The sequence below is a fragment of the Xiphias gladius genome, chromosome 22 (assembly GCF_016859285.1).
Source record: "Xiphias gladius isolate SHS-SW01 ecotype Sanya breed wild chromosome 22, ASM1685928v1, whole genome shotgun sequence".
Taxonomy (NCBI): domain Eukaryota; kingdom Metazoa; phylum Chordata; class Actinopteri; order Istiophoriformes; family Xiphiidae; genus Xiphias; species Xiphias gladius.
In genome coordinates, this window is record NC_053421.1 from 22,673,742 (window position 1) to 22,697,889 (window position 24,148).

The window sequence follows — 24,148 nt, forward strand, 5'->3', positions numbered from 1 at the left end:
AGTACCACTTTCACCAATGGAAGAATAAAATAATAATGATGATGATAATAAAGAACCTGAGTGATCACAACAGGGTTCCCAATACCGCTGGTACCGGGGGCCACACAGCTCTGCATGCGTGGACCCCAGGGCTCCTCGGGCTTGGGCCCCTAAGAAGGATATTCAAGCCCACAACAGTTCTCGTAAATTGAGTCTAAAATTAAACTTTTCAGATGTAAAATTAACTTGGCCACCCAGAGGCTATACTAGAAAGCAACAGAATGAAACAACTGCCAACAATTAAAATTATTGAATATTATAGAGCACATCCATTCCAAAAATATTACTGAGTGAATGCGGTTGTCGGGCCAAGCTGGTTAAGGAACGACCGAGTCATTGTGATTTCCCTTTTGACAGAAATAGAAGCAGAATAAATAAAACATCTCAGCCGGAGCGGCAACAGGTCTCTCTCGGGATATCTCACTTCCTCTGTGCAAACTGCACCACTGCCAAGATGAGTAATGCCATTACACGATAACAAGGCAGTGAGTTCATCCTGAGTTTATTAGACTCGGCAAAATATCCTATTATAAAACGTTCTCCAGATATACAAATCCAAATCACCCCTTCTACATTTCACTTGTGGGACTCCTTCTGTGGCTTCTGTTTTCAGAATGCTGCGTACTGGCTGATTCTGTTCTGATTACACTGTGCAGGACTCTCCCTTCTGGCCAGAAAAGGTTATTACAGGTTCAAGCAACCGTGTTGATCCTGCATGGAAGTCTTCCTTGTGTTGTCCCCCTTCCTAACACAGCTGCTCGAGAACACTTCAGAAGGGTGAAATACCTGTTGGTCTGCTGTGGTGGAAAGTAACTAAGTACATTTACTCAAGCGCCTAACTACGCTAAGTATAATTTTGAGGTACTTTACTGGAATAATTTCAATTTATGTGAATTTATAATTTTTCCTCCTTTATATTTGGAGTGATATACTGCACTTTTTTACTCTGCTACAGTTATTGGACGACTACAGTTGCTAGTTGCAGATTAAGATTTTAAAAATGGATGAGTGTGTGCTGTATGTGCTGTTATACTGTAAATTAAACAACCCGGCAGCATGTAAAATAGGCATACTTAGCTCCACCTTGGCCAACCACATTACAGCCGTTTGACTGTAGTAGCTACTTAGCAGATTCAGATTTGACCTACAATACAAATAAATGAGTAAGTAAAGGCATTAAATTAGCTCCACTTCGACCAGGTACCATTAAATCCCACTCTCCCGTGATCTCATCAATGATTATAAGCCAACAAAACACTATGGGATAGGCTGGTCTGCATCATGTAGCACAAGCACTAACACTGTTGACAATAGTCCTGTACTTTTACTTGCATGTCACACTGCCACATTTACAATAAAAATTTGGGTAGTATGTCCACGCTGGTAAACTTTGGTGAGTTTAAGAGTTGCTAGTAGCTGGGTTTTGTTACCTTTGGCCGGAGCCAGGCTAGACGTGTACCCGTTTCCAGTCTTTATGCTAAGCTAAGCTAACATACTGCTGGTTATAGCTTTGTATTTACCCTGCAAACACGAGAGTGATATCAATCTCCCCCTCTAAGAAGGCAAGAAAGTGTATTTCCTAAAATGTTGAACCATTACTTTAAGTATGTGTCGTCCGCGTAACATTTTTTTTCCCTCTCCCCTTTTTGGGTCAAACAAAACATAAATCTTTCAGAAATCATGATACATGGACACAGCAACGCTATAAAGTAAAACTTTTATTTTTTATATAGTTTCTGATGTAGTTTCATCTCTGGTTGTTAGTTTTTACTGGTCATTACAGGAATGGATTGCTGAACGCTAAAGATTAATCTACAAGAAAGTGCACACTTGTTATCTTTCAGATTCTGATTTGTACATCATTATAATGAATGTCTAATACACGTTTTTTTTCATATATATATATATATATATATATATATATATATATATATATATATATATATATATATATATATATATATATATATATATGCCCAGTCATGTACATTAAAAATAAAAAAATCTTTAGTTATTGCAAAATTTAAATTTGCAAACTGCAAGTAATTGACTCACACATAAATTCAACAAACGCATGAAGATAAACGAAAAAAAGAAAATGAGTAAAATGGAAATAAAATCCACTCTGTTGTTGAGTCATAGCAAGCATGGCCTTCAATAGGATGTAAAATCCCAGCCTCTCTGCCGTAGGACTAAAAAACACAAAACACATCCCTTTATAAGGCCCATCATAAAGTACATTCCTTTTCCTCCGCGATGTGTCAGATGATCGCAATGCATGATGTGTATTACTTTAAAGCCACTTATTGCTCTCTCTAACCTCGGAGTTTTGAGATAAAAAGGTACTGCTTTGTTAAAGTGCTCGGTGTGGCGTGAAACGGTGGAACACAAATGAAGCCGGATCAGGAAATTTGGAGAATGAGGAGGTAAAACCGGGAGGAGAACAGTCTTTGGGTGGTGGAGTAACGACACTACAGGGTCTTTAAGTTGATGACCGGCGTCTGCATCATGCCGTTGATTACAGCCTTTTGTAATTGACAGTATTTGTCTAATGTTCATCCGCAGTGTTAATGTTAGCCTCGCACTGCCAGGCTGGTCCAAGTTTACGGGACTTCAAGGAGCATTCCGGTGTTTTTGCATATTAGCCCATGTAGTACAAAGATACACAGTTAGCACTAAGCATTTTTCAAAGCACACTGTAGTGTTTTTTTTTCTACCTCTCAGACAGCCATTAGTATATATTTGTTTTTCCGTTGCGTGGAACTGCAGTTGTAAGTTGATTAGATGAATGTGCGCCGTAATTACCACACAACAAAAATGTACCTGACATAACAGCTGACCTGGTGTTCATCGGTGATGGATCTGAAGCAACTTTAAAGTCTTTACAGAGATCGGTTACGTTCTAGGGAATGAAAGGAAACTTAACAGCTGCCTGGATTGTAGGGAAAGACACAACAAAAACAAAACAAAAAACATGCAAAAACACCAGTGTGGCCTTAAGGTTAAGAGTATTTTACCGGCTGTAATTGTAATCAGTGCTTTCACTTTACTTTTGCCAGTGGAACAATCTAAATTCAGCAGCACTGAATTTGAGCATAAAGCTTGTGAGCTGCACTGATTATAGTTGATACCTTTAAATTCAGCATTGTTTCTACTATGTGAAGCCAGAGCCTATACTCCACACTATAAACGTTAGGTGACAAATGCTTCTGGAGTGCCGTTACAGGTGAATATGAGAAAAGAGTGAAGCTTCAAAACCTCGACAATCCACATGGAGTGTTGTGGTGCACAGGAATCCTGATAAAGTACTTGACAATAAAAAGGGGAATCCAATATCCCTGTAAAGCCAAAGAAAGGTCTTCGTACAATAAAGCTGTTGAACAAGTAAAGCGCATGAGGCATTTTCAAGCACACAGAAATACAAAGAACAAAGCATCACAATGCTGAAGAGAATGCTGGTGAGGCAACAGTGTTGACATTGTAATTCCATCCAAACACATTCAGTGAAAACAACTGCCACGACTTGAAACAATTCAGCGCTATAGAAAAAACATCCAGTGGAAATTTTAAATCGAGAACGCAAACCATTCATTTGAAAAATAAGCAAAGAAGACACAAGTGATTTAAATGTAAAGATTTTTGTTTGCTCTGTGCATTGAGCAAAACAAAAGGCAAAATGATGTGTATGACATTTTAATACACGAATACAATAAAATAGGTTCTTCTATAGGCTGTATGGCTTCAGATTAAGGTTTTCTGCACCAAACATTTCCCTCCGAAGAGTGTGACAATGTTTGCCCCAAAAATAATATGCTTTTGGTATAAAAAAAAGACAAGTATGCAAAATAGTGTTTCTTTTCTGTTCGAGGAACTAAAGTCTTTGGAATAAAATGAAGTAATCCGGGATACGGTGTCTCGTTTTAAGGTTTGTTTCAATTCAAATTTGAGGTTTTTGGTTTTCCCTCTATTTGACCACTTCCCCCCGTCATGTTACTCATGTATCCATTATTATTATCCATGTATCCATATGAAAAATACAACAACCTTGCAGAGTATACACATTGTCTCAGAGAACTATCCTGCTTTGCATTGACACAGTTACATGTATTCACAAGCGGGATTATGTTTGGAAATGCACTAGTGGCTGTAACCTTCCTGAAACCTACTTAAAAGTTTCTGCAGAATGAGAGAGTAACAAACTGCCTTTAAGAGGAGGTCAAACCATTTAACATGTGGGAAGATGATGTAGAAATTGTCCCAACAGCATTGCATTTCTCAGCTGGAGTTTATACACCATTTTAGAACCTCATAAATGTAATGCTGCAGATAAATGTCACTGTCCTTTAAGCGATGATAAAAGAAGGATTTGAGGATGGGGAGAAGGTCCAGCCTTTCATGTGCCTAGACATTCCAGGGTTTTAATAACCCTTCTGTCTTTGACCTTGTCCTTGTAGACATGTTCAGCACACCACTCCACTCCGACACTCTGTCGCACATGCGGCCATTTCCGAAAATAAACTTTGTTCGGTCGAGACGGGGAAATTAGATGCTTTAAGGTTTGACCCTCCCATCTCTCAGCAGCAATTATCTTTTTAGAAATTGGGAAGCAGGAAAAGTGTCAGGGGCAAGAGAGGGACCCAAACACTCGACTACAGTGCATGTACGGACAGATTTAACATACCGTTTACCATTTACCCAGATTTACAAGAGTGCGTGCGTGCACAGACAAAATATCCTATTACCCTTGCTACAGTGACCATAGAAAGCCATTCACAGATGCCTAAAAAAAAAAAAAAAAAGAAGAGTTGAGGACAATGCAGAAGCCTGTCAGGTTCTTCCGCTCTTTTCCCTCAGCTGTAATTTGAGCCTTCTGGATGTAAGAGGATCAGGAAGGATTCAATGGTCGCTAACACCTAAAAACAGCCAGAAAAGTGGAACAGTGACTCACTCCAGCTACCTCAGTCAGACGCTGTTTCAAAGCCAAAGTTTGCTCTTTGGATGGTCTATGGAGAAACCACGCTCTTTTTTTGTAGGGATGTCAAGTGGTAATTGACATGGGTGAAAGAAAAACTCATGGGTTTAAAATCTGGTTGCTATTGGCTGTGGCACTTCTGAATGTAGAAAAAAAAAAAAAAATGGTGCATGTTTCTTTGACATACACAACCATTAACTTAAATGTAAATGTATGTCATATTCCAATTCACTGAGCAGCTGTGTAAAAAAGACATGCAATGTATTTTACACTGGCTACCATACACACTGTACAACCATATACAGTACAGTAGAGAAGGACTTACATTATCAACAAAACACTAGACTACGTTTTCGTGCCTGCAGATAACTTTTCCGTCCTGCTCAGACGTGCAAAAATTCTAGTGAAGTTTTTTTTATAACCGCTTGTCTTAATGCCCGTATTTGATTTTAGCTGTGACTTTAGCATTGGTTTGTCTCAGTGTTTTGCAAGATTACAAGACTTCAGTTTTAAAGGGTATTCATAAATATATGACATTATAGTTCATTTACATATTTTACACATCTATACTGCATAGAATTACATTTTTTTTGCCATGACATGCCTACAGTCTTAGATTTCAAGAAAGTTAGGAATCATGGATGGATTCATGTACAAACTAACTTTCACTTGTCCTGTCATGTAATATGTTCAAGAGTGATGTAGGACACAAATGCTTCTTGCAAAAACCAGTAGAAAACCGAAGAATGCAAAAAGCCATGTAAAAGATATGGAGCATTGAGCATTTAAATTTAACATATTAAAACCAGCTCCTGTGGTCTAAAAGTTTAAAATAGGAGGAGTGTGAAGGTGATGACTGTTAGATGGGCACGTGTTCATTACATTAATATTAAGAGAGAAATCTACTCTAACAACTCTACACCTAATTAAGTGAGTTTTAGAGTGTTCTAAACTGAGGTTAAACATAAAACATCTGCACAGAAACGTGCCATGACAACATGATTTAACTTCAGAAGACTTGGATGGGAGATCAAGCATGATGGCTGACATCAAAACATCTGTGTTGCATCACTGCCTGTCTCACAAGCTTCCCAAACACTCAGCCTCGCTCCACATTTGTCGGTCAAAACTTCTTTATACAATAGCGAGGAATTTTTCAAGTCCACATTAATACCCTCCACAGCCATAGGACAAGGCCACAGGTCTGTAAGCATGACTGTAAAGAACTGTGGTTCTTTTACACAGTGGTTTGCACAGTGACTAAATACATCCAGGTTTGAACCATATCCCACGAGCACTGGGACAAATTCTGATTACAAACAGATGTTAGTACCCCTGAAATGAAAATGCTTAAAAAAAAAAGAGATAAAAATGCACCAAGTTAAGATTTTACATAAAATAAGGCAAAATATTTTCAACTAGCTTCACTAAATGTTTGGATATCCAGCAATTTCAAGTGACAGAATGAAAGAACTCAAATGATATGTGTGGAAGCGAGAACAGGACTGAAGTAGTTTGCTTTGTTGATTACATTTAGAACTAGAGGACCAGCACGTCTCAGAGAATGTAGCCTTAAAGACAAAGAAGTTGTATAATCATGAACAGGAATAAAATCAACAGCTATGCAATTATTAAGAGAGAAAAACAGCCTAACACTAAAGTGAAAACGACATCGTCTGACACTAAAACAGTCCAGACCTTTGGTAATGCATAGTTCTTTCCTGAATGTCACAGACTATCGATCATAAACTCCACCGTCTCTCTGACAGCAGCGACTGCTGTTCACATCCTGTCTAAAAAAATAAAGAGCAATGACAATAACAAACTAATCGCTCTTTTTCTTCTCAGGCAATCTCCTTTTGCTTTTAGTTTTCTGGTTTGTACAGCATTAGCAGTTTTGGCTTGTTTGGTTTCTGAACCAAAGATATAATTTAGAACAGAGCAGTGAAGCAGCCCTCTCTCCTCTATCCAGTGAAGGCGGGCATGCAGCCTGATCCCTCCTTATCCGGTCTGCCATATTAAGGCAGGAAGGGTTCATCCTCCTCCTCATCTGCGCTGGGACCGGGGTCACTGAGACACCTCATCAGCCTCTGCTGATCTCTGGTTGCGTCCGCCTCGCTTGGCTTGTTATGTCCACCCGGCCCCTGGGGAGGTTTCATAATCAGGCCCTGGTCGTCCTCCTGGTGGGCCCGTCTGAACTCATCCATTACGTTGACAGAGTCTGGAGATTGAGGAGAGGCCAGGTCTACCTGAATGGTCGGCACACTATCGGACGCCGGCTTCACACTGTAGGCTTGGGGGTCTATAGGCAGGACAGTGATACAATATCAGGGAATTAATGTTAACAGGGCTTTAACAAGGGATCCGATATCGTTCAGTCATTCCATCAGCGTGCAAGAACATATGGTGTAAATGGAGAAAAGAATGTGAACAACAAACACTAAGGTGAACAAAGCTACCACTGTACCATCACTGCACAAACTAGACAGAAGCTAGCTTTAACACCTTTCCAAATATTTCACAATACCACAAAAAAAGCAAAGTAAGTCACATTCATTTATAGTGTAACACATGCTGGAATAATTCCACTTTCACTTAAAACTTACAATGAAAAACACAAACTGAAGCTCCCAACATGTAACATGCTGAACTATAATCTGTTGACAGCAGGACTTTGTTCCTTGGCTATAATTAATCATCTGAATGTGGCCGTGTAAACCATGTCATGACTTCCCCTAATTAGTAATGAATAATTAATAATGTTAACAAGCAGGGTAATTGAAGCATGCACGTTAGGATTGCTGCCGGGTTATCACAACTCAAAATGAATCTTGTCTACACTCACTACATACCTGGACAGATTTTGTTTCCTTTCTGCTGCTGAGCAGGTTTGAAATCAGTATCTCTGCCTAAAATGAAACCACACACTGGTTTACATGCCGGCTGGCACATGCAAACCTGTTTCCATCGGTGGGGGAAATATCTACTGCTGCAGCTGTGAGGAACAGCAGTGCTTTTTTACTGTGTTTATTGTTTTGTGAATGCTGAATTGTGAGCCTCACAAATTATAATGTCTGATCCCCATGGGTCCCATCAGTGAGATAGTGAATTGCTCCCATTGTTTCCAGCGGTACCTGACAGTGAAATGGTGGTAGATATCGAGTGTTTGCATTTGGCTGTGGCTAAGACAGATGTGTTTACCTGATGCCAGTCTGGCTCTACACATGGTTGGGGAGTCAGGAGGAGCAGCAGGCACCGTCAGGTAGTTATTCATCTCTTTTATCTAGGAAAGCACAAGGATATCGTTTGTTTATGGAATGACTGTTATATAATGCAACCTCCACAAACATTTACAATCACTAATACACAGAGCTCAGATGACTGGAAAATGAGAAGAAATGCATTTTCTGCCTCATCCCCTTGTTTGGGAAGTACCGCAGCCAAAGTAAAACAGTTCAGTAATCCCCCATTAATCAATATCTTAGAGAAAGTTCATTAAAATTATGTGTTGCTTTGTTAATCTCTGCAGAAATCCTCTTGAGTCTTCAGTGGCTTCTAGCACATTCGATTTAACCCAAACGAGTCTGTTTTCATTATGTAATTACAGCCTGATGAAATTGAACTTTGTGGTAGGGCCACTCAACCGTGCAAATAAATCAGCCCGAGTTTGTGTTGAGAAAATTAATTTAGGAGATTGAAGATGTACTCTAATTACAACACAAATAGTTTTAGCTGAATCATTTAGCTGCTGGTGGCCCATTATTAAATGAAAAAAGCTGCTCTTTATTTGTTGGTTTTTTTGGAGTCTACTGTGCTTCTCAGTATTTACCACAGGCTGTTTTCTGCAATATAGCTTCTATCTATAAATAAAAAAATATATATATTATAAACAAGACTGCATAACAGTCGCTGTGGCACACTGCTATGGTATTAACTGAAAGTTGTAAAATTCTGTAACTTCTGTAGCACTGACTAATCAACAAAATATGTTTGGTCCAGTCATGCTGGGACAAGTTGTCAATAACATTTGGCAAAGCTGTGATTCTTGATTTAACGAGTGTTGCCCTCACTGGGACTGATAATCGTACCTTCTTCTCCAGCTCGATCATTTTTTGCTTCTTAATGAGTAAGTCGCTAAATCCATCCTCAAATGGATCAGCCACCAGAGTGTGCCTGTTGTAGGAGCGCAGCTGAGAAAGAAAAGACACGGTTTAAGGAACAATTTAATGGTTCACAAATAAAAGTTAAACGATATGACAAAAAAATATTTTGTCACTGTTTGTTTCTGTTTATCTCAAAGACCTGCAGAAGAATTGATCTAAACATTAAGAGGAGAAGCATCAAAGTCTGGTGAACTTTATATGAATAAGGTCGAATTACCACAGTGGCATCACTGTCCATGATCATCACAAGGGAACAAAACTTTTAAACCGTGTAAATCAATAAGAAGTGCTGTTCTGTGTCCCTAAAAATTAAATTCAGTATTAATGTATGAGTAGAGCCACTGATATAATCCTAACTCAAAAACAATCAATACAGTATAAAGTAAAATGGCAGAGGTAAATCATTGATAACCAATATGAAGAGTAATATGCTCTGAACTCCCAGTAATACAAGACAAATAATCTTTAGCTAGTATGAATAAGAAAAACACATGTAATAATCTTTCTAACTATTCATAGAGCAGCAGCGTTACCCTCTGTCGTGTCCTCTGAAGGTTACTCCTGAGGATCTTCCTGATCTCCTCCTCTCGGCCTTTAGGCAGCTGTGGCAGAACTCTCTCTACAGACTTGACAGGAGGAGGCTTCTTGGGCTGGATGTTCCTGAGAAATGTACAGGAAAAATATATCTGAGTTTTTCGTATCAAAGACCAGTGGAAACAATTTGGCAAGTCTGACAAGTCTGTCACGTGTACACTTGTGAAAACACACAAGTATCTATTGTGATAATCAAATCTCTGACAGGCAGTTTCCTTACTATTTTCTACGGGTATCTAATGATCAGATGCCTGAGAACAAATTTCTTATGGTGTGTGCTGTCAGTAAATAAAGAGACCAAGAAAAATAATTTACCTAGAAATGTTAGAGCTAACATTAGCTTTTTCTGTAACTGATATTCCATATCAGCGAACTGAGTGGTTAGTTAACTGTAAGTGATGTTATCATTGTTCTTGCTAAATTAATTTATCTGTCAGGTCTAACCGTGTCTATCCTTGGTCTCAGTGCAGCAGAGTGGAAAGAGAAAATATAATTTCTGCTGTGATCAAACTGATCAGAAAATTAATTCTGAACACAACTGTCCAACTATCCAACTGTCTCAGGCTTTTACTTATATTTAGTGAAGAATGACGCATGAGCTTGCACTGGAGATTAAGACTGACCGAGGCTTAATTTCGCAATTTATCACTGACTACATGTTACTGCAGATGTGGAATTTGTGAAGCCTGTGCAGATGCTTTCAGTAAGTTTTTTTAAACGTGACACTGTACAAGCATACTGTGCAGTCGTAATCAGAGACTTCCATTCACCACCAAGTGGTGAATGGAAGCTCACAACTGTAATACATCATTGTTCGTCGAAGAACCTGCAACTTTCTAGTCATCAGCCAACCTTCCTACTTCTGAGGCATTGGTCCACAAACCCATGAGATGTTAAAAAAAAAAAAAACACCTGGACAGCTGTGGATAAAATTCTAAATTAAAAAGAGAATTTTGAGCTATTTAGCTACTGGATAAAAGAATAAAAAAATAAAACTCAGGAAGCCATTACAACCATCCTCATGTCCCAATGTTAAACACCATCTGTTACTTCCTGTTCCATTTACAGCTTGACAGAAACTACCGCAGTTCATGAGATGTGTTTTATTACGTAGGCCTAAATATTACCTTAACATCTACAATCTGATGGTACTACTGTATAATTAAAGGACTGCATCAAAGATAATTCATATAAATGTGCACAGCTAGGTCATCAATGTAAAAGTACTGAAGAAAGCCACTTTAAGTTTGGACAGTTTGGCTTTCTGACGTGGTGACTCTAGGCCAAGCAACTTGGCTACTCAACACTCACTGCATGGAAACGGTGGAAGGCACAGCAGAGGGCAGCTTGACTCCCCCTCCGCTCTCCACCAGCTCAATGGCCTGTTTCATCTCCATCTTGTGATAGAAGGCGATGAGCTGTGGCTCCTTGGAGCGTTCGCCTGCAATCAGGCACTTCTTCACATACTTCTTGTTGAAGCGGTTCAGTCTGGGAGGAGGAAAGGAGCGAGAGATGAAAACACAGACCAGGGATAAAACCGAGACATGGGGGTAAGAACAGGACAGAGAGTGGGGGAAGAGGTTGGGCAGAATGTGCATATTAGATAGGGAAAAAAAAAAAAAATGTGAAATGGGGGGGATTCATTACTGTCAGCAATAATTTCACATTTGTTCACATAGTTAATGTGTATTCTCTATAGGGCTAGAATAATTTGATTTGATTTGATTATGACAAACTTTATCAAGGACAATTTTGGTGATGAATTCATTATAGAAGCCACTTATTGAGTAAAAACACCAAACATTTCATAGTCACAATTCTCTGAGTGAAAGACTGGCTTGGTTTTCTTGACGTAATTAAAGACAGCACTTTGAGCTTGGGTAATTTATGATGAGCATTTGTCAGTATTATATTTGACATTTTAGAGCCGATCCATTAATCAGTAATGAAAATAATGCAGCCCAAGTTCTCCGATGACTACATGTCGTAATGTCAGTTAAATCCATACTTGTCCTTCCAGTGGTGGTGTCCATAGTGTCCACAGATGTCCTCGATTCCAGTCAGTAGGTGGTCAAGGAACTGGGGATTCAAAAAACAGGAGATCGTCTTTTAGGGACAGAAAACACACTCCAGATTGCATCAGACTCTGAAACTGGCCCCCACCCTTTTCTGAGTATTTCAGTTATTTTCAAACTTAGCAAGCTACAAAAAATGTCATGTGCCTTAGAACAAACTTCCATCTAATACACAAGACTTTCCAGAGCCCTTGTTACATCTGCTATAGTTCATGTCATTTAATTGGTTAAAAACAGATTTTTTTTTGTGACACTCATTATGTTCTTTGTTTCTAATGTCTGTATGTACAGTATACTGCTTGGAGGGAAGATGTGTTTATTTTTTAATGCATAAATTATCATTTATGATTAAAAATGTTATTATTAACAGTGATTATAGGGACTGTGGTACCACACACATTGCTCAGTTGCATCTTGTACCTTTTGCTTAACCAATGTTACCATTCCTCACAGGAGAAACACCCTCCCAGGTAAGACTGCCAACATCATTAACAACAGCAGTCAACAAGCATTAAATCCAAAAGAAAAAAAACAGCTGCAGCAGCTGCCAGGTGACTGCTTGGACAGCGTTTATTAACAGTGGCAGTACGCTTGCTCAGAGAACCACTGAATGTACTGCTACATTTGTTAGTCACACTGCAACCGGCCCGCAGGTCACCCTGGTGTTCTGACTAAGTCTGCAGATGACAGTCTGACGGGCAGTGTTGCTATGGGAACAAGTCATTAAGCAAAGCCACACAATTTCCTTCTGTTTTGTGTGATGTAACTGATTTATATAAAGACCTCCCAACGCAGCGGGGGCGAGGGTGAAAAAGTCTCATTTTAACAAGCAGCAACTGTGTGAAGTTTCACTAGAGTGTTAACGCTGGTAGATGAAGGGTGAGACAAATCATTAATACATCAATATACAGTATGTTCGACACATTCTGTACTGATCATAGATGTATCCTTCCTGTACTACAGGTATCAAAACTCTGGAGCCTCTCCTTTCACCGGTTTATGTCTGTTTGACATTTGAATAAAGGTACAGGTTTACGTACTTGCTGCTGTATGAGTACTAAAAAAAAAAAAAAAAAAGAGGCTCAGACTCGATTTTGCTCTTTGTTACACACTGTTTTATCTCAGTCATCTATAAAATTGAGCACAACCAACAGCTGCTCATTATTCGGTAAATACGTATGCTTACTAAATAACTTTATGTTTCCTTTTTGGTTGCAATAATATTGTGATGGACCATACATGATTGACACACAATGTACTGCATACAGCATTTATGTCCTGTATTGTGATAGCATGATCGTTGTGGGTAACTTATCATAACAACATACAGAATAAGAGTACTGGATTGTGTCTCGTTTTTTCAGTTGCCATCCCAATTACAAACAGAGCAAGCAAAATCTCTAAAAAGGTGTTTGAAAGGATAGGAGCAGCCTTAAAGAGGTGGGATAGGTACAGTACGTCACCTAGCTGCTTGCCAGCCTGAAGCAATAAATAAATGAATAAATTCACCGCCTCCATTACGAAGGACTGGGTAGCACTCCATTTGGATTCAGCTCCACTTTGTAGCCCAGTAGGACTGTGTACTCAGCCAGCTCTGTTGACTCAAATCACTGTTCTATTACAGTGGAGAAAAAGCCATTAGGACAGCCTGCTCTTCTAGCCCCAAGCACTGGTGACTCACCACAAAGCCCCAGAGAGGGCTGTGCGTTGTGCGTTGTCTGTGTGTGTGTGTGTGTGCGTACTGCGTGCGTGTGCATGTGCATGTGTGTGTATATCTGAGCTGTATTAATAGCTTTAAAACACTCAGGGATTTAGGACCGTGGGGGTCACTCATGATGTGCTTGACGAACAAATACCGTGGATACAAGAAGTTCTGGGGGTTCAAGTTATATTTAACTAGCTGGTAAAAGGCGGCCATTATAGAACTGAGCAACAGAATTGTCCTGAATCATTTTTATGATGAAAATCTGCCAACTGACAATCATTACGATGTACCAGTACACTATACTGTACAGTATATGAGATGAAGTACCATCACTTAGCCAGTAGGTGGAAGCAGCAACCAAGATTTGAGGATGTTACCTTTACATGACTAAAAATGACATCAATATCAAAATTGTATTATTTGTGCAACAGCTGTGCATTTCTTAATCAAGAGAATGGTATAAAAAACTTTAGTAAAAAGTAGCTCAGTAAAAGAGGAAGTTGATGGGGTTTTTTTTTTGTATTTCCTTTATGTATCACATGTGGTTCCTGTGGTTCAAAAGATTTCCATTTTGACATTTTATTTATCAACTGCATACAAAAATGCTCTGGGTCATTCATACGTATAAACAATCAAGAAATTCCAGCTTCTGCGCATGAAGGCTGATGGTTTGGTTGGAAGGGAAAGATTTTACCTGGGTGTGGATTTCCTCATTTATCGAGCGCTTGGCCTCCTGTTTCTTTTTCACCGCTAGCAGCTCCACCAGGGGTTTGATGGTCATACCCTGCAAGAAGGATGACAGGAACAAAATATTATTCACCATATACACTTCCTGATCTTATCTAAAGACAGAAATAGGCTCTTATCACCCAGTCTATGCAAGAGTGAAATGAGAAGATATTTGTAGATTACTTGTATCTGTACCAGTACAAGCCTAGTAGCATCACAGGTCACTAGCTGGCACATTTTACAAATTTTGCAACAGCTGATTAACAAAACTGGCAGGTTTTCACACAACCTTTCGCAAAGAAAATCCAAATCCTGTAAATCCAAATTCTAATTAAACATAAACATAAACATAAACATAGTGAAATCCTTCTAGTTGTAAATAATACAAAACAATAATATTATCGTGCACCAAATGTTGTTCCCTGGAAACACATTCTTTGAGTGTATACAAGGGGATAAGGGGTAAGTAAGGCAAAGAGATGTTACATGCACGAACAAGAGCTTGCAAGCTTAAATGAAATCCTGAACTACTAAAACTATGATGTTGTGTCTATACAGTGTGATGTATTTTCAGTGACAGTAAAGCAAAATTGTATTTTAATGTAAGTAACCTAGTTAGTATGGGGCTTTCATTGTGGATCACTGTGATTATATTCTCAAGAGGAATATGATCACAAATGCAACTTGTGTGCGCAAGTGCATCCATCAACAAAAACACCTCTGTTTAAAGTATCTTAATGATGTGTACACACTGTGTATTTGTTCCTCTTTTTATGGTTGTATAGCAGGAGTTGATTTGTGCTCTAAGCCTCTGTGGTTATAAGCATGACAGGACATAAACAAACTCAGGTGGAAAATTAACCGAAATGCAAATACTCGTTTCCTTTTCCATGCTGAAACAGCACTTAGATTTTTAGATTACTGTAGATAGCTAAAAATTTGTCTTCATATTAACTCCATTGTAGATTTACTAGAAATTTCTTGATTTGTAATCACATTGTCTATTTTTGGTCAGTTATCAATAAGATTAAGAAAAATGCATGGCCACAACAGAATGACGCAAGGAATGCAAAATCAAACATCACTTTGATGTTTGGCCACTGTTGGATTAGAACCAGTGTGTGTGTGTGTGTGTGTGTGTGTGTGTGTGTGTGTGTGTGTGTGTGTGTGTGTGTGTGCGTCTGTCTGCCTGTCTGCACCTAAAAGCTTGAATGTATCATTCTACTTCTTAAAGAAATTAAGCCAGCCATCTGGTTAACTGCAATAGCCTGGAGAGGGTGACGGAAGATTCCTTCTCTTTTGTAATACCCTACTGTGCTACAAGGCATATATGTAAAAGAACCTGCACTTTTATCACCTCTTGCTTATTCTAAACAAACCACTCAAAATATGAGTAAAAAAAGTAGAAAGTTTAAGATGTCATTGTTATTCCTAATGTTCGAGTCCCACTTAAAGCCAAGCAGTCCCAGCCAAGTTAGAAAATGTCAGAATGGGGGAATGAATTGTACCATTCTCTAATTTTGGTCAAAATTCAAGCTCTATTTTCCATGAAAACTTGCATGAGAAACCAGGGAATCATCCATAGTCCCTCCCCTCAGTTTCTCTGCAGGGAAAATCTGAAGTTTAGACGAGAGATTTGTGTTCAGTTTGGATGAATTGAATCAGTTTTCTATGCTTGTGATTATGTTTGGTTCAGATATATACAAAAATATAACACAATCTCTCTTCTAGGGCTGGACAATTAACCACATTACCAACCTTATGAATCTCTTGCCAACATAATCCTACTTGTATGGCAGTTTTCAGTAAATAAAATATCTGAATTAAGTATAATTATAAAAACAATAGTTACAATATCCCATCACACCTAAGCAGATATTCAACTAGCCAATCAGAAATCCATGAGTCCAGAAAACTGTGATTATTATTACATCAACTATTATCAAGTAAATCTGACAATTTATGATGATAATTTTATTTCACTTCAGATATAGACTTATTCTCTTCCAAATAATATTACACACTCAATCCCAGCCTTACTCAACCAGAGTTATACTCGTCATTGCAGGTGAAAGGGGCCTCTATCTTCTACTTCCTTCATCTGTTTTAGCATCAGACTGCCAGTGCTGAATCCACCATCATAAATAAAACATGTTTCTAATCCAACCTCTGAAGGGAGGGAACATCTTTGGAGTTTTTTTTTAGCTGTTGCCATTCTTGGTCCAATTCACAAGAATCTTCCTTTGGTTTTACCGGAAACTATCTGACAGGACTGAGCAGATGCATTGCACAGTGCTTACACTGGACAAAGCGTAATATGTACACAACCACTACCTGTTTCTCTTAATTTTGCCTTTATGTATGTTATCTTGAGGTACACTAAGAGAAGAAATTCAGTGGAAATGCATCTTTACATAAAAAATATTTTGCGTTCCTTCTCTATTTGTGAGTAAACTAGCTCACCTGCCTGCCTGTCAGCATACTTCGAAGTGACACCATGAAATTATATTTTCCTAGCTCAGCCGGAACTGTTTACTTCAAGAGCAACAAAAAAAAATCCTAAGAAAATATGACCACTTGAAGTTGAGGAACTTATGTGATAGAGAAAGTAGCAGACCGACCTTTTCCTACAAATATATGAGTGTTCCTTTGATGGTCAATCATCAGCGTGTCCAGTAGTAACAAGATTCACAATGTTTCAGTGAATGATGGCAAAACATTTGTTCTGAACTAGATCGGTTTTGTTAGTGTACCAGTCAGTGTGAATTCCAACAGTAATGTAAGAAAAAATTCAAACTAGATTTACAAAGCAAATATACTACACCAAAAAGGAGCTCTTTTGCAAACCAGTATAGTTGGTGATGACATGCAAATGAGTGGGTAACCTATAGAACATGCGAATCAAATCTGCACTGTCCCTATCTTGGAATAGTGCAGAGTCTAATCTTTAATGTTTTTACTTAAAGTGAAGAGTCAAAGTGCAGGAATCTCATTGCATAGTTTAAATAGGTCTTAATTTAACAAAAACAAGTCGTGTATTTATTGTGGTCGTATTAAAATCCCATAACACAGCTAAGACTTTAAGTAGGCTACAACACAGTAAGCCAGGATGAATGACAAGTTTTCACCCAGGACAGGACAACCTATATAGGGTATTCGTACCTGAACAAAGACTGTGAAAAAGATAACCGTGATGATGGCAGTGAGGAACATCTCTCTCATTGGAAAGTCATCGTTGTTCAGAAGGAAGGCAAGGGAGAAGGCGATGGCACCTCGCAGGCCACCATAGGCCACAATGAACTGGTCCTTTGTGGTCAGCTTGACAATGCGGAACTTGTTGATAATGTAAGTCAGGCCAACCACACCTGGGAAGGACAACGTAATGAGAAACTGAGGCTGAGGTTTGTGTTGCGTTTGCATGTTACAGATCTAGGTCACACGGCGTTATTTCCAACCTTTAAGGATGCAGGCGCCCAGGCTTGCCAATGAGTTTAAACAATAACAATAAAGTACATGAAAGTCAAAGTTATATACTTTCTATACCATAAAGTTTAAACATTGTTAATGTATTTCTCCCTATCTTTCACACAGCCATTGCTTTCATTTATTTTCACTGACGTATAAAAATAAGCTTACACAGACTCAATACTGCTTGAGTCCATCACAGTGAAAATCATATCTGCCATCATTCTTTTGTTTTTTTTAAATCAATTTGCACTTGCAGACATGGTTTCATTTTAATGAGCTACCTATGTACGGCAAAGTCTGCTGTATGAAAAACAGCAAAGTAAAGCATACTTTGGAAGGTAGCCAGCAGTAATGCAAATGATATGTGATTTATAGTAAATAATCTCAGACCTATAAAAACATTGGAATGGCCATCTAACTGAGAGGACAAGAAGAATTTAAATTGTTTGCCATCATAAGATCTTGTATCATGTGATGGAATTACTGATTGCAGCAATTCAGTCGCAGACAGCAGATTTGTGGTTGGAAAGGTTGCTCAAACCCTCATCAGCTCCTGAGGTTAAGAATGTTAAATAAAGTCACGAATTCAGGACTGCATGACTGAACACACTTCATTGTTCTTTCACTTTCAGTCTCTCTCTCCAACAATACTAGTGACTCTAGTATGACAAAGCATCAACAGAGGGACTTTTGAAGGTCTGAGCTCAACATGGAAATCCTCAGCAGCACTTCCTCTCACACCCTAACAGCTGTGTGATGAAACATGATGGCAGCATTTACTCCTGTCAGTGCCCCCAGTTCTCTTGAGAGCAAGATCTTTTTACTCACCGAAAAAAAAAAAAAACCTCACTGTATAAATTAAAACTCACTACAAAGTGTACTATGATACATTGATGTCCTTAAAAAATAAATACGAAGCAACTTTACTTGTGCACTTTTTGGTTTGCATTTAAATCCTATAAATGACAAATCAGGAAAATAAAAAGCATAACACAAAAAATTTGCAGTGACCTTCTTATGTAAAAGTTCATCAGTTAAATGGAAACCACGCTGTCAAACAGATATTCTAAAAAAACAGCAACATAGCAAATTTAAAACACTTCCTCTGTTGCATGTTAACAGTTATTACCCCTTTATATTACTTCAAAGATGAACCAGTACATCTATTAGTTGTGGGAAATACTATAATAGAGCTGACCTATGACCCGTGCCACCAGACACAGAATGACAGTGACAGTGACGAAGGTCCAGTTCCAAGAGTGAGGTCCGTCCACCGTGGCTACGCCCAGAAAGATGAAGATTAGCGTCTCACTGACACTGCTCCACATTTTCAGGAAGTACTTGATGGTTGTGTGGGACTTGTGGGATATATTGGCCTCCACATAGGGCCGCATCACCGCTCCACATGCTATTAACCTGGGGAGAAGAGGCAAATGATAGCTCAGTTGAAAGATGCTAAAATGAGTGGTTGTAGACTTATTTTAGTAGTTCACATGTTTCCAAACTTATTGTTTGTCTTGTTCCAAATTCTGAGATGTCTGTCATCCAAAAAGAAAAACTGTTGAACATATGATTAAAATGAAGCAAAGTAAGATTATTTCATTCATTTTAAAAGGGAAAAGCCAATTTAGGAGAAGTGGCGTTATGACTTGAGTCATCAGCAACAGTAATGTCAGAGTTTTCCACTTAAAGAGTGCTCCGTTTACCCAGCCTGAGTTCCACAGCGATTATGGAAACATGTGACACTGACAAAGATGTCTCCATCCCTGTCTGATGACCACTTCTCTATTCCATTCTTGTGTCATGCAGTGTTTCAATGGCACAAATGTGGAGATGAAAAACCAACGGCATCAAAGTTATGTAAGTTCCACCGACTCCTCAGCATTCACCCCATTCTTCCTCCATCTCAATATTGGTTTGGCTGTCAGGGCTTTAGAGAAAAAAAATGATGAAAGAAACCTATATAGCGTATATATATGATGAAAGAAATTTACACCCGTAGGCTGTTTCAGTGCTTATTTATAAACACATTATATGAAAAACCCCCTCGAGGAATCCAGTTTTTTATGTGAGGCAGACACAGGCACCCGAAGGGATTGTCCATGAAACTACACATCCATTGGCCCTGATTCAGAGGGGAGACTCAGTATATCTTCACTTCTTGTCTCCAACATTGGTAACTCCTAGCACATTATACAGAAAATGAACTGGAGGAGCTGATGAGAAATGCATCCAGGGGATGTTGGGATGTTGGTATATTCAGGCTAATTCATTACACCCCTGGTTATACGGAGTGTAATCTCCCACGATGTACAGATGACTTACTGTCATACGGGAGTAGCTGGAAATCGATTTTCCCTGCAGTGACAAGATTGTATGTAGACCATGAAATCCAACCACTGACGTAAGATCCTTAATTTTAAAACCATGCAATACAAGAGGGATGTCCCTGAAACAGCTGGAGTATTTCCCAGATACCAAAGAGCAGACATGGCACGCTACATGCCCAATTTGTAAATGCTGAACCTGCATACAGTAGCTCACTGGGTAGAGGAAGGTACCAAAGATACCAGCCTTAGATTTTAGGACTAACCATGCTAAAAATACACAGTCTCATTGTTCTAATATGCTTTAAAGATATCTATTGAATGCATACACTGTGTAACTAAAACAAAGTGTCTACAAGTCACTGACTATGCAGGAGAAAACCTGAAAGATCCGCGGGTCACATAAATTGAAGTATGTATGATTAGATATATTTGCTAATTAATTTAGCTTCCACACACTTCTATTATGACTTGACTACTGCCTTATATGGAAAGTTCATATTTTCAGTTTTTAGTTTTCATGAAAATCTCATTGGTCAGCATTTATTTAAAATGTCAAGAATGAAGAAATTTGATTTAATAAGACTAAGAGTGCATAGTTACATTAGCAGTTCTGTGAGGCTGTACTTAGGCATAGCTGCAGCTTTGAACTAAATGCTAACATCAGCATGCTAACATGCTCACGATGACAATGTTAACATGCTAATGTTTAGCAGGTGTGATGTTTGTTACGTTTGTTTATAGAACTTTTCGAGCAAACAGTTCTAGGAAATGTGTAACCACAGGAACTAAACTCAGGAATTTAACTTAAAAAACAAAAAAACAAAAACACGTTTGGCATGTTAGCTAAATTTTAGCACGCAAACATTTCCCAATTAGCACTAAACACAAAAGTAAGGATGACTGATGGGAATGTCATTAGTTTTGCACGTACAGTATTTGATCTTAAACCACAGTATTGGAAAAAATAAATATCCGTAACATCTTTCTTGGCAATCCATCTAGAATTTTTCTAGATATTTCAGTAAAAACCACAAATGTCAACCTCATGGTGGCCCCCGTGGAAAAGTCAGGGTATCAAAGTAATTAGGATCCATCCTCTGGGGACCACGCATGTACAAAATTCCATTCCTATCCTTCCAATTGTTGAGATATACATGCCACTAGTGTTGCTAAAAGTTCATTAAAAAACTATAAGCTGAACACAGTAAAAGATGAATAAAGTAAACCTCATGAAAACCAAATTTAGGTAGGTAGGTTTCTAGTGAAAATAGGTAAAAACAGAAAAAAATTGACCTTACTTGCACATAATGTATACATTACATTTTGGAATTGTGTTATTCTGTGAAACTCTCTCTCTATGTCAATCTATATAATCACCCCCCAAACTTACGCCATGATGCCGGAGAGGTGGAACATTTCAGCTGACAGGTAGGCCATGTAGCTGTACACAAAGACAAACAGTGGCTCGATGACACGCGTGTGGGAGGTGAAGCGTGAGGTGAAGGCAGCCAGGATACCATAGATAGCTCCCACTACAACGCCACCCAATGCAACCACCAGGAAGGAGATGACTCCAAGGAAGCAATCCATCACCGTCACTTTGCCAGCACCCGCGTACTCCTCAAAAAGGTGGTATAGCACCTAGGAGAGGGAAGAATGGGAGAGAGGGGAGAGGGAAAGAGTGAATGATTAAAAAAGAGAAAAGACTTTGAAAATAGCATGACTAGATAGATAATTTTAGAGTTTAAGCTTGGTTTGATTAAAATACAAAAGGCAAAGGCAGATAGAATATTTAAAACTAACTACAACAAAAGCCTACAAAAAAGTCTATTGAGATATTATAGTGAAGACTATGCACTATGTGGCTCTATTGATTCTGTGACTATTAAAAAGAGGAACATGGAATAAAGAAGTCATGCTGGAAGTTTATTGAAAGTAGATTTGGCCTCTGGAGTAGTTACACATTGTACAAAAAAAACGGGTAAATGTTACAGCAGATCACAACAGATCACTATCTATAACCAAAGGTTACAAAACATGTTACACCATCATGAAGTGAAGTGAGATGTACAACCTTTATTTTCCATTGCCCAGTGCTGCTGGGACATTATTTTTCAATAATAGGTTTTTTAGTAAAAGATAATGGATTGGTTGTTTTCAAAACCTATTTAGCCAGCAAATTTTAAGCATGCCAAATGGATAAAAAGCTACTTAAAGTTCTTTACCAAGGATTTGCTAAGTATCTCACTATGGGATATACTGACTCCTGTAATGCCAGACAGGCTAATCAGGCAGATCGACTGCCAAGAGCTCCTAAGCTGATGAGCTCTGGCTCTCACTAGAGCCTGCACTCAATGCTGCCTGTGCCAATGATGACACAGTGCTGTCCAGCTTGTATAAGTGTGCACTAAAGCCAAACTTGTAGCTGAACATATGACCTGGAGACAATGGCCCTTGAGGAATGAGCATGCAGAGTATTTGAAGGATATACTGGGGGCATATCTGGCACAGTTTACACTTACGCATGTTTTGTGCTAATTGATGTCAAAAAAACTAGTCGTTAAAACTAATATTGGTGATTCGGACAGCTACGATGCAAGCGTTGTCAGTAACTTTATACTATAGATGGTTCTGTACTGGAAAAGCCCAGCTAACAGCTGGTGGGATGTGAGCTGAGAATTATTATGTGGTGACAGGGTAGTCAGTGGATCACTAGCTGTGAGTTAACAGCTTAAGTCTAACTATAAGGTTAAAGTAACAGAATTCAATTCCATTATAACACCCAGTGACAGACGTTTTAGCTTTGTCACAGACTGCTGAGCTAAACACAAAAGATTTAATTTGTGTGAACAAGAAGCCTTCTGGATGAAAAGGCTCAGAAATGACTTGATGGTGCTCTATATAGGAAGACAGTTACAACTACACCCAATTATGGCTGCAATAGTGATAACCAAGGGCCCACTCTATAGTGTGACATCGTCTGTATTCTTTAAGGAGAGCTGCCTCTTATCTCTTAGTCTACTTTTATTGGAGCGCCACTAAAACAATAAATGCATTTTCGCAAATAGAAACATGAAAAATGCTACAGAAAAAAACACTTTGTGCCCTATTTTTTTGTTTTGGTCACTCACCACAGTGACAGCATCGTTAAGCAGTGATTCGCCAAAAACTAGGATGTGCAACAGTTCATTGATGTGGATCTCCTCAAACACGGCAAGCACAGCAACAGGATCCACAGCTGAGATGATGGAGCCAAACAGCAGGCAAGGCAGGAGCTTTAGTGAGTGGAGGTCTGATTTCTCCGGCTGGATCTGACACACAGCGTAAAGCAGTCCCCCGATGAAGAAGGCATTCCACAACGTCCCCACAACAGCAAACATCAGGATTGTGCCCAGGTTCTCCATGAAAGGACGGATGGGCAGGAAGTAGCCAGCATCCAGGATGATGGGGGGCAGCAGGCAGAGGAAGAACAATCTTGAGTCCAGCACTGGTGGAACCTTCTCTCCGGCTAGTTTGATGAGCCCACCTACCAGCAGGCCCACCACAATCAACAGGCAGCTTTCTGGCACAATGCCGGACAGACGAGGAATCAGGTGGAACCCTGGGAAAAAAGATGAAATAGAAAGATAAGATGCAATGGTTTGGGAAGAGACAAACAACAAGAATGGGGAAGTGATTTATCTGAAAATTCACTGCAGGACTCCCTTCTTTTGGCCTAAATGGTATTTGTAAGTCATTGTGTGTGTGTGTGTCTCTCTGCCTGAGTAATAAGTAAGTGAAAATGTGTCTGTTTTCTCACTTTATAACAAGCAGCACTGCAAAAGCAACCTGAAACTCATTAACACAAAACTACAATAGCAATCAGCTCTGAAATACCATTCTTCTGCAAGTACTAGCACCACCCAGTTAACAAATTCTAACTTGTCCTCTAGATTTTGCCAATTTCGACAGCTACCAGTCGGTGACACAAAACTTTTGAGGAACGGATATTCTCAGCAAATGTGCCTAACAAATGAAGAAAGTGGTATTTCCTGTTTTGAAGTTGTAGGTTGGGGAAAGAACATGACAAGTGT

The 24,148-nt window shown here is 39.0% G+C and overlaps 1 protein-coding gene across 2 annotated transcripts in view; it reads right to left on the minus strand.

Annotated features, from left to right (window-relative positions):
- Positions 1–3,492: 3,492 nt before the first annotated feature.
- The window catches only part of slc9a1a (solute carrier family 9 member A1a), a 29,426-nt gene continuing 8,770 nt past the window's right edge, over positions 3,493–24,148 (minus strand). The window contains exons 2-12 of one of the 2 annotated variants that reach the window (XM_040117996.1): positions 23,207–23,676; positions 21,466–21,716; positions 18,944–19,161; positions 17,440–17,642; positions 14,243–14,332; positions 11,777–11,847; positions 11,080–11,256; positions 9,708–9,834; positions 9,100–9,201; positions 8,213–8,294; positions 3,493–7,313 (exon numbers count right to left, since the gene is read on the minus strand). In XM_040117996.1, the coding sequence (XP_039973930.1) occupies positions 7,030–7,313; positions 8,213–8,294; positions 9,100–9,201; positions 9,708–9,834; positions 11,080–11,256; positions 11,777–11,847; positions 14,243–14,332; positions 17,440–17,642; positions 18,944–19,161; positions 21,466–21,716; positions 23,207–23,676 (2,075 nt within the window). In that variant the 3' untranslated portion in view covers positions 3,493–7,029. Of the gene's footprint in view, positions 7,362–8,212; positions 8,295–9,099; positions 9,202–9,707; positions 9,835–11,079; positions 11,257–11,776; positions 11,848–14,242; positions 14,333–17,439; positions 17,643–18,943; positions 19,162–21,465; positions 21,717–23,206; positions 23,677–24,148 lie in introns of both variants that reach the window. The other variant, XM_040117997.1, reaches the window with a different exon arrangement.